The sequence below is a fragment of the Trifolium pratense genome, linkage group LG4 (genome assembly GCF_020283565.1).
Source record: "Trifolium pratense cultivar HEN17-A07 linkage group LG4, ARS_RC_1.1, whole genome shotgun sequence".
Classification (NCBI taxonomy): Eukaryota; Viridiplantae; Streptophyta; class Magnoliopsida; order Fabales; family Fabaceae; genus Trifolium; species Trifolium pratense.
Genome location: NC_060062.1, coordinates 45141726 through 45152316, shown reverse-complemented (window position 1 = coordinate 45152316; position 10591 = coordinate 45141726). Strand labels below are relative to the sequence as shown.

Sequence of the window (10591 nt, the reverse complement as noted above, 5' to 3'; positions counted from 1 at the left end):
TGATGGCGTAAATGAACTTATTTTCATATGGAGAAAATTCATTCTGGAGAGGACTAATTTGTGAGGCAAAATTTATACTGTAATATTCCTTGAGAACATTTTACACCATGATAATTCTTTTTCTTCAACCCTAAACTAGCACCCATACATATCCCTATTCTAGCAAGTACAGCTTAACGCAAAAATAGCATATATTTTCCGATGCCAATGTGCTAGTTTGGTGAGCAATGAACTGCAAATAACAATTTTAGCCGCGCCAGCTGTTAGACCTCTTTGCTTCAAAGGCTGCTCCATCGTTAAGCATGTCCTGTGCATCAGTTTCCATTCCCAGCTTTGAGAGAGCAAGAGCTTGTAGGTAGAATGCAGTTGGCCAATCAGGTATGCATACCTGCGCCTGCATTGCGTCTCTTAATGCAAGTTCTGCCTGATCGTTCATCAAGTAGGAGAAGGCTCTCCTTGCAAAGACGGTTGCAGATGGAACAGACATCATAACCACCAACTGTTTCAATCAATGAAATGAAATGAGACACATTCAGACTATGCTCAACTGAAATGAATAGTAAATTATAATAATAAACACTCGTTGGAGACTAAGCATAGTCAACATAAGATTTTGATTACAAAATGTTCTTCCAGTGTACTAATTTCGGAACTTTAATTTATAGGGTTATAAGAAATACAATGTTTTTCGGTAAAAAAAACATTGTTGCAAAACCAAGCCATAATATTGTTGCAAGAGTACATACAACAAAAGTGTCTCAGTCTCAAACACATTGACTTATAAAACATAATGAAAAGTTAAACAATGTTTCTACCTTCGAATAATACTCAATTGCATTTTTGAAATCCTTGTCTCTAAATGCAATATCGCCAAACTTTTTTGTGTTCAAGATGTCCTGCACTTGTTGTGTCCACTCTTGAAATGAAAGCTGCAATTACATACTTAGTTATTAGGCAAGAGCAATCACAAAAACAGCGAACAATCAGAGCTTAACAAGTGATAGTCTTGTGATAAATTATTAAACCAAAATATGTAGGCAAAATATAGTGATATTGACAAACCTCATTTTCTGCACCTTCTTCATCTTTATAACCCGTTTTTAACAATATATCATGAATAGCAGTAAGATCCATCCTTGCACAAGCCTTTCCTAGAGGAGAAAGCATGGTTGGTAGTGGTAGCACTGCCGCGGTTTTAGTAAGGCCCATTAACACATGAGATGCTACCTGTCAAATAAGGCCAAAAAAATAATGAATCAAAATTTTGAAGGTAAACCTGAAAACCGAAGTTTAACACAATTGGAGAGAGATTGAGAGAGATTGAGAGAGAGAGAGAGAGAGAGAGAGAGAGCAAATGTAAAACAAAGATCGAAATTGAAAGCTATGACTAAAGCTAAAAACCTCTTTCTGCTTTTGAAGAGGTGTAACTGCAGTGAGAAGAAACTTAATATCAGGTCGTTCTCTGGCCTCAAACTGAAGACATTTTGATGCAAGCTCAACCAACTTTGTAGCGTCATCATTTGCATATTGCCCTTCTAGGGATGAGTCCATCAACAACAATGCATTTTTCCCTCTAATTAGGTCCAAAGCCTGAAGAACAAAGGAAACTTGTTCACAACTTTCATACTCTTGGGATATAGCATATTTAACTTCATGCAATATGACTATGCATACGAACAACTTCAAAGGATTTTGGAAGAATGGAAACATACATGGCTTGGGGGAATATGCTTGCCGCTTAAAAGATCCAGAAGGACAGTGCCGTAACTGTAGATCACACTCTCTGCGACTATCCTGCCTGCAGATATTGTTAGGTATCACATCACCATTAATAATACTGAGTACGATTTCTGGTAAGGAAGTTTTGGAACTTGGCAAAATACATGGAATCTCAGGTAATACTGAATAGGATTGCAAAGGATTTACTGTTTAACAAAATAATATTTATATAGCATTTTAAATTCCGCTCTATTACTCAGTAATATACGTACATAATTAGCCCATGTCATAAAATGTATATAAGCCATATCCATCTTGTTGCGAATTCTATAAGCACAAAGTAATAACTATCTTGAAGCAATGTTTGTTATCTAGGAAAACATATGTTAGCATGTATTATACCTGTTCGCAAGAATTCGGGTGGAGTATAGGCCAAATTAGTGCTGTAGCTTTTCCCATCTCGACTATTTTTCATAAGCCCGAAACTTGATAACCGGGGATCACCATCCTGACATTTGTGAATAAATTATTGTAACAATTAGGGATCCGAGAAGAAGACCATTCAAAAATCAAGTTCAAACAATAAGTACACAATCACTTAAAACATACTAGATATGCCAAATACAAATTAATTAGGACAAACACCAAAAGAATGGTGACAAAATACAAATAAATTAGTTTGTAATCATACCTCATCAAAAAGAATCCTATAAGCATTCAGATCGTGATATATTTTTCGGTTTTCCATGCTACAATGATCTAGTGCCTGGGCGACATGATATGCAACTCTAACACGCATTTCCCATGGTAACGGTTGCTTGTCCCCTACGAATGACATTGATTACAGAATTCATCAGTTAAACATTTACACAAACTGAATCTCAAACTACCATTGACAAAGAAAATAAATGCTGCTTGCCTACTTGTTATACTTCTTATACTGCAACTAACATAATAAAGGACGACAATAACGAGAGAGACAAGTGCTGGTCCAAATACTAGAAGCAAATAGCTTTAATTATAACTGCAAAAGTAGTTGAATAAGAGTATACTCCTATAGAACAGTACATACAATGAAAGAGATGTTTGGACAAAGTATCATTTGGCATGTATTCAGCTACCAAAAGCCTTTCATCTCCTTCGGCACAACAACCAATTAGATTCACCATTCTTTTGTGCCTCACTTTCCCAACTCCAGCTGCCTCTGCCTGACCAATCATAACCATTAAGCACAATCTATTTGGAATATGAAAATTAAAATGCATGAAGAAAAATCTTGTTTTTTTTCCTTCTATTAAACAATTTAAACAATACAAATGACTTATAGAAGTGAATCCTTAATCAATTTACATATTAACCAAATTGATTAAGGATTTATTGTCTCACCAGAAACTGTTGAGCATCAGGCCAGGACTGTTTGGAGAAGCGTTTAACAGCGACTAATCGATTATTCTCAAGTTTTCCTTTGTAAACCACATTAGGAGCTTTCTCACCACTCTCAGAAACAATGTAATCAGTTCTGAACTCATGTGTAGCTCTTCTAAGTTCATTCAAACCATACTCTTTAAATGCTGGAACCTGAATTTCTTGATCACCATCACCTCCATCATCACCTTAAAAATCACAAAAACCCAAATTAAAAAACCAATCTTTTTCAAACCAAACATCCTCATTTGTCTTCAAAACTCATCAATGATAGTTTTTTTAGTAGCAACAACTAAACCCAACAATAAAAACAAAACAAAAAATCATGATAAGTTAAAAGTTAAAACAGAAAAAAGTGTGAAAAGCCAAGAAAGGAAAAAACAGTAAGTTGATGAAAAGTGAGAGAAAAAGGGAAAGTAAAGTAAAAAGTGAAAAGGTAAGTTACCTGGATCGGGTTTCTTTGAGTCTGGTAAAGCAGTAGGAGGGTCTTCAGGGGAGTGAAGATGAGCGGTTTTGGAGTGAAAGCAACCCATATAGAAAGAGTTGTTTTTTATGAATGATTGTGAAATGATTAAAGGGTTTTATGTGTTACTAGTAAAACTACTACATAGAAAAAGAAAAAGGGTTGGTTGAAGAATCATGATTCATGAATGGTTCTCCATATTGCAAGTGACTCAGTCACTGCTGATATTTTTGCTTGTTGCAGCGGCGGAAACACGGAAGAGAGAGAGAGATGGAAAATGAAAAGAGCCAAAAACACAAGAGAGAGCAGAGTGAGAGAAGAAGCAATGGAAAAAGAGCAGAGAGAGAGAGAGAGAGAAGGAAGAAAGAAAGACAGAGAAAGTCACATGACAATGTCTATGATGGAGCACGTGCTGACTCAGGTGGGGCTGTGATGTTAGAGCCATTTTCCAATGCCAAATTTTTACTATTTAATTTATTATTTATTTTTAAGAAGAAGAATTGGAAAAAACCATTTTCTCAAACTGAACTGAAACAGTGAACATTACGTAGACAGATTACTCATTTTAGGTTGGTGTTCCATGTTTAAAGGGCCTTGTTGTGGTTCTGCTTTTACTTTCATTTCGGGTTTTAAGTGCAAAACAACAAGGTTGTGAGTTGTGTGAAGTGATGATATATGATGTAATAATGCAAGGGAATCTAATTTCTTTCTTTTCTTTTCTCATGTACAACTACTAATCTCAATTCCAAGTACATAACCGCATTAATAATTTAGATATGGCTCTATTTAGTAAAAAAATAAATATAAATCATTAAGTTAGTTTTATAGTTGATGAACTTATGGCTGATAGTTTATAAACTAGTAATTTCTCCGTCCCACAATGAGTGAGTCAGTTGACTGCGTCACGCATATCAATGCATAACTTTGACGATTAATATTTTTAATTGTATAATAGTAAAAATTATAAATGTATGATATTTTGAAAATACTCACCGAGATGAATCCAACAACATCTTATATGTTAATATTTGTTTTTATCTATTAGTAGAAAAATAGGGTCAAAACAAGATATGTGAATAGTACATACAATCAAAATGGCTCACTCATTTTGGGACGGAGGGAGTAAGCTATAAACTCACAAGTTATTAAGCTAGTAGAATACTAAGCTATAAACTCTTTTTGAAAAACGTTTACCAAACATGTATTTTTTAATCATACGAGCTTATAAGCTCAAAATTTGGTCTTACCAAATAGAGCTATATTTAAGAATCGATATTTTATGCTAATTTATTTTAGGAGAAGGATAAAACGGATTTCGATTCTCTAAATTTATTTTTCCTAAATTTAACTACATTCAAGTAAAAATGAACTAAGAGAGATAAAATATTGCATATCTAGGTGCATTTATGTATGTTGTAAAGACCAAAATACCCTAGAATTTTACATAAATATAGGAAATTTAGGAAACTATGACTTTAGAAAATCTAAATCCAGTTAAAACATGTCCTAAAAGTACATGTTAAGAAGTAAATATTAAAATTATTATTTTGGAATTTGTGTATTTTAATTTTTTAAGTATTAAATTTCTTATAGTAGTATTATTGAATGAAAATTTTCTATATTAGAATATATTAACACGTGTCTTTAGAATTTCATATTGATGTGACCTTTTATTTTCTAATTATTTTTTTTTAGAGCATGACCCTTTATTTTAAGTTTTTAACTAAGTGGAATCAAAATTGTAAACTCTACATAACTTTTTAGGGGATTTGGATTTCATGTTGTACAAAAAGCATGCAGTTTTACGCTGTACTGCATCTTTTCCGTCCGATAACGATCCAACAGATCAGATCTGTAGTGGTTGCTTTTTACTGTATTTAATCTAAGTTGTTGGATCGTGATCGATGGCCAGGATGCAATACAACGTGAAACTGCGTGTTTTTTGTACAGGTTGATCTTCTTCTCTTTTTCTTCAAAAAAATTGAGAGTTTGAGACTGTGGCTTTCTTTTCCCGATCTAGGGATTTTGGCTTATATTCAAGTTTTTCTAAGTTGATATTTGGGTTTAGAAGAGGTTAAGGAAGGGTTTTGAGTAAATAGGCTTTGATTTTTCTATTTTTTTTTATTTTGGCCGGCGGAGCCGCCGCCGGAATTGCTCCGGCGCGGTGGACTACCGCCGGCAGGCATGAGAGAAGACGAGAGAGACTGAAGGTCGAGAGAGAGAAAATCTGTGAAAAAATGAATTTTTTCCCCCCTTCGCCTTATATAGGCGTTGGCTGGGTTTGAAGAAAACGGGCCTTAACGGCCCGTTACTGTTCCTGTCCGCCCTTTTCTTTTCTGTTTCATTTCCACACCCTCCTTTTCTGTGTTCTGAACCCCCTTTATTTTAGCTTAAATTTAAGTTATTTTAGCTTAAGTTAAGAATGACTTTTCAATTTCAGTGGCTTATTTATATGTAATTATAAATAATAATATGTAATTATAAATTGTGGTTAGTAATCCCATGTTAACATTGTCTATTAGCATAAAAGTAATTATTAGTAAAATTGCAGCACAATTTTTTTGATATGTATGCAGAAAAACAAAAAACCCAAATAAATACCAAACTAAACTTGATATAAAAACAGAAACTTACCTCTGTGAAACACAAACAATTTCCTTGAAAGAATTGAGGCTCACCTATAAAATAACAGGGAACAAACATAATCACAATTTAATCTCAAACAAAGTAACATAATAGATGGTCCATGGCCTCATACTTTGTTCACACACACACAGATATATATATATATATATATATATATATATATATATATATATATATATATATATATATATATATATATATATATATATATATATATATATATATATATATATATATATATTCATGCTTCACTAAAAGATTTATTGTGGGCGGGATCTAATCAAATGAGTTTTACATTTTCAGGCTCAAGTAATGGATGCAAAACAAAGACCCGATGATAAAAGAAATCAAGATTAACAATGACATTGTGTAAAAGATTAACAATACAGCCAACCACCTAATTAAATAATGTTCAGCTTCTTCTATTTACTGATACCACTAAAAACAAATACTCCTCCGAAAAAAGAAAAAAAAATTCCCCCAAATTTGGAGATGACGTGGCGACGTGAAACAAACCTACAATAGCCAAAATGGAATTGAATTTTGTCAAGTACTTAGACATTTGCCCATCATTATGTAGTGTTGTCTTAAAACGAAACGTAATTGGTTCATACTAAGTAAAGACAAAAGACCAAAAAGTAAATAAAAAGTAGAATGTGTTGTTTTCCGGCCATATTCGCAATTTTTTGTTGATATTGATTAGACTCACAACCTTGATAGAGGTCTTTCTGAGTTGTGTTTCATAGTTTTATAAATGGTAGAGGTCTTTTAGCTGCATAATTAAAATCACAACGATGAATAATGATTAGACTCACAACCTTGAAAGAGTGTACAGGTCTTTAAGCTACATCATTAAAATACTAAAATATTGCAGTTGAATTTGTTATGAGATAGCTAGTATGGCCAATGAAACTTGAATCAACTCATTCTTATTATTTTTTTGCTTTCGCATCGGTTTCCGACCCACCAAAAGTGGACGACTAATCCAACTCGTGCGTAGAGGCATGCGCACTGGCCAAACATTGTTCCCCCTGGGAATCAAACCCAGTATTCCCCGGGTACGTCCTTGGAAGGACCTCCTTGCCACTGGAGCCCAAGCTCATTCTTAAATGCAATCAATATTTGGACACCTTCTTGGAAGGACCTCCTTGCCACTGGAGCCCAAGCTCATTCTTAAATGCAATCAATATTTGGACACCTTATTGAGGTCTTCCGATGAAACTTTATAATTACTTTGCCATGTGTGCTTAAAACTTCTTTTTTTGGACATTTGTGTGCTGAAAACTTGAATCAGCTTCTATGTAGTGCAGCCAAAGATGTTTTAACTTCAAACAAAAGAATGCACAAGGTAGTTGAAAACTTGAATCAGCTTCTATATAGTGCAGCCAAATATGTTTTAACTTCAACAAAAGAATGCACAAGGTAGTTGAAAAGGCGATCGATCTCCAATGCTTTTGACAAATTTGAAGGGAATACCAAAAATTGCAACATCATATTCATATATATGGAAATTATAAATTTAGATTTACTTATGGATATAATGAATTAAAACTTTTCCCAACTATTTAGTTTCAATATTCTCTCACTCGTACAAAATATGGTAACGTTGAATTTCAACTAAGAAGAAAATTAAAGTGGAGAACACATGCAGATTATTGGTGAGAATAGTAGATCAAATAAAGGGCAAATAAAAAAACAAATTAGAAACGCGTATTATAGAATGAGGTACATAATATCCAAGGATAGAGAAAATTACTACTCATAAATTCTCAATACAACATAAACTATGAGCAGCATAAAATGTAGGTGTTTGTAGCTCGGGTGTAAATCTGTTGACTTGCATGGGAAGACACCATCCTGATTAAACCTCTAGCCATCACCCTTGCAAGTGATCCTTTAATCTGCAAATTGTATCCAATTGTACAAATCGTGAGACTCTTGCTCTACATACAATGTATTTAAATTCACAATAATTCACACCCACTTGAGAGGAGATTGGGTAGTAAAACTTAGAACTAGCCCATCGTATGGAGCTATCTATTTAGGCTATGTATTTCCAATTACCTTTCAAATCTGTCCTTGGAGCAACACCTAGATAGTGTTATTAAAACCTTTCAGCATGCCTTGAAAAAAAAAAATATTTTTGCATGTCATTAAAACCTTTTACTAAAAACAATTATTTTATCATTTTCATTTTTTCTAAACAATGCAAACAATTGTTCCAACAATAGCCTTCAAATAGTTTATGTTGAATTGAATCCAAACAATAAACTCAAAATAATCCCAACCTTTCTTTTTGTACGCACCAAAAGATCCCCAACCTTTCTACTAAAAAGTACAAGGTCTTTTCAAACGGTAATGTTGAGTTAAAAAAAATAAATCAAAGGGTGACTCCGACTTTTTTTTAAACAGCACCCTTAAACAATTGTAGATGATTTGCCAAGCAACTAATAAAATTCAGTTACAAAAACTAACACTTCCACTCCAAACCAGAGACACTACCGCCATGAAACCTTTGAAATGCAATAATAATTTACCCAAGAGAAAAGTATCTAAGCTGACCTCGTCACTACAAAACCAAATTCAACCGAAGAAAAAGTATCTAAGCTGACCTCGTCACTGCCATCCATGCACCTCAGATTCAGATTTTTCATATGCACCTCAGCCTAAACAACACACACAAACAAATCATGAGAACCTAGTTACCCAATTGTTATGTCAAATAAAACAGTTAAAGTTTCATTCACCTGTTTCTTGGTATAGGCACTCAAGATCTCCTCATATTCAAGCTTTCTTTTTTCAGCTTTTGCAGCATATTGTGTTTTCTCCTAAAAAATTCAGCCATGAAACGTTCAATCACAAAAAATACTATTGTTGCAAACACAAGTTATAACCACGAAAAGTAACTGCACATACAGCTTCAGACAACTGCTTCCATGAGACCATAGGTTTGCTCACCTACAAAGCGCACACACCTATCTTAGTAAATCGTCCCTTATATCATGTGATTTAAGGACCACGGCAAAAAGTCAAACATTATTATATACTTACAATAGACCGAGATTTGGTGTCGTCAGGGTTTTCTTTCCTATACTTCTCCCTTTAAAAAATCACAAAAAAGTCAGGATAACAAAAGTATAAAAGAGTATGTCAACATCACATGGTCAAAACTATTTTCACCGAGTAGGCATTAGGTCTAACATGATTCACATGCATCATTTATGTTCACATAATGATAATGATTGGATGGTCAATAGTATAAAAACACATTAATTACTATGAAAATTTTGCCGAGAAAAATATTCATTGGAAAAATACAAAAACGAATTGAAAATCACATGGATCAGAAAGTAGAAACTATAATTACGCGAAAATTAAGTAACCGGCCGCAACCTTTTGTATGCTAGGGTCAATTGGTTTCTTTCCCTTGGCTGTTTTCCTTCGGCCCTCAGTAGCTGGACCCTCAGCCTAAACAACACACACAAACAAATCATGAGAACCTAGTTACCCAATTGTTATGTCAAATAAAACAGTTAAAGTTTCATTCACCTGTTTCTTGGTATAGGCACTCAAGATCTCCTCATATTCAAGCTTTCTTTTTTCAGCTTCTGCAGCATATTGTGCTTTCTCCTAAAAAATTCAGCCATGAAACGTTCAATCACAAAAAATACTATTGTTGCAAACCCAAGTTATAACCACGAAAAGTAACTCCACATAAAGCTTCAGACAACTGCTTCCATGAGACCATAGGTGTCACCTACAAAGCGCACACACCTATCTTAGTAAATCGTCCCTTATATCATGTGATTTAAGGACCACGGCAAAAAGCCAAAAACATTATTATATACTTACAATAGATAGAGATTTGGTGTCGTCAGGGTTTTCTTTCATATACTTTTCCCTTTAAAAAATCACACAAAAGTCAGAATAACAAAAGTATAAAAGAGTATGTCAACATCACGTGGTCAAAACTATTTTCACCGAGTAGGCATTAGGTCAAACATGATTCACATGCATCATTTATGTTCACATAATGATAATGATTGGATGGTCAATAGTATAAAAACACATTAATTACTATGAAAATTTTGCCGAGAAAAATATTCATTGGAAAAATACAAAAACGAATTGAAAATCACATGGATCAGAAAGTATAAATTATAATTACATGAAAAGTAAGTAACCGGCCGCAGCCTTTTGTGCCTTTTGTATGCTAGGGTCAATTGGTTTCTTTCCCTTGGCTGTTTTCCTTCGGCCCTCAGTAGCTGGACCCTCAGCCTAAACAACACACACAAACAAATCATGAGAACCTAGTTACCCAATTGTTATGTCAAATAA

At 34.0% G+C, this 10591-nt stretch overlaps 2 protein-coding genes across 2 annotated transcripts in view; both read right to left on the bottom strand.

Annotated features, from left to right (window-relative positions):
• Positions 1-4252, bottom strand: LOC123923221 (serine/threonine-protein kinase BSK2). The gene is made up of 10 exons (XM_045975906.1): positions 3590-4252; positions 3106-3332; positions 2792-2927; positions 2411-2544; positions 2122-2227; positions 1713-1798; positions 1402-1590; positions 1063-1227; positions 816-929; positions 1-499 (listed from the first exon to the last, which is right to left on the bottom strand). The coding sequence occupies exons 1-10, from the start codon at positions 3675-3677 to the stop codon at positions 248-250; spliced, it is 1497 nt and encodes a 498-aa protein (XP_045831862.1). The 5' UTR covers positions 3678-4252; the 3' UTR covers positions 1-247.
• Positions 4253-8955: 4703 nt separating this feature from the next.
• LOC123922751 overlaps positions 8956-10591 on the bottom strand; it is a 43724-nt gene continuing 42088 nt past the window's right edge. Inside the window, exons 18-21 of the mRNA XM_045975444.1 lie at positions 9621-9721; positions 9305-9353; positions 9170-9211; positions 8956-9081 (exon numbers count right to left, since the gene is read on the bottom strand). Coding sequence (XP_045831400.1) covers positions 8956-9081; positions 9170-9211; positions 9305-9353; positions 9621-9721 — 318 coding nt within the window. The remainder of the gene's footprint in view (positions 9082-9169; positions 9212-9304; positions 9354-9620; positions 9722-10591) is intronic.

What these genes read in the sequence shown, in the direction of transcription:
- LOC123923221 (XM_045975906.1), bottom strand. Translation starts at nt 3,677, where the DNA reads ATGGGTTGCTTTCACTCCAAAACCGCTCATCTTCACTCCCCTGAAGAC. An exon ending in ATAGGATTCTTTTTGATGAG is followed by an intron (nt 2,228 to 2,410) that starts GTATGATTACAA and finishes CACAAATGTCAG; the next exon opens with GATGGTGATCCCCGGTTATC. An exon ending in ACCCGAATTCTTGCGAACAG is followed by an intron (nt 1,799 to 2,121) that starts GTATAATACATG and finishes CAATATCTGCAG; the next exon opens with GCAGGATAGTCGCAGAGAGT.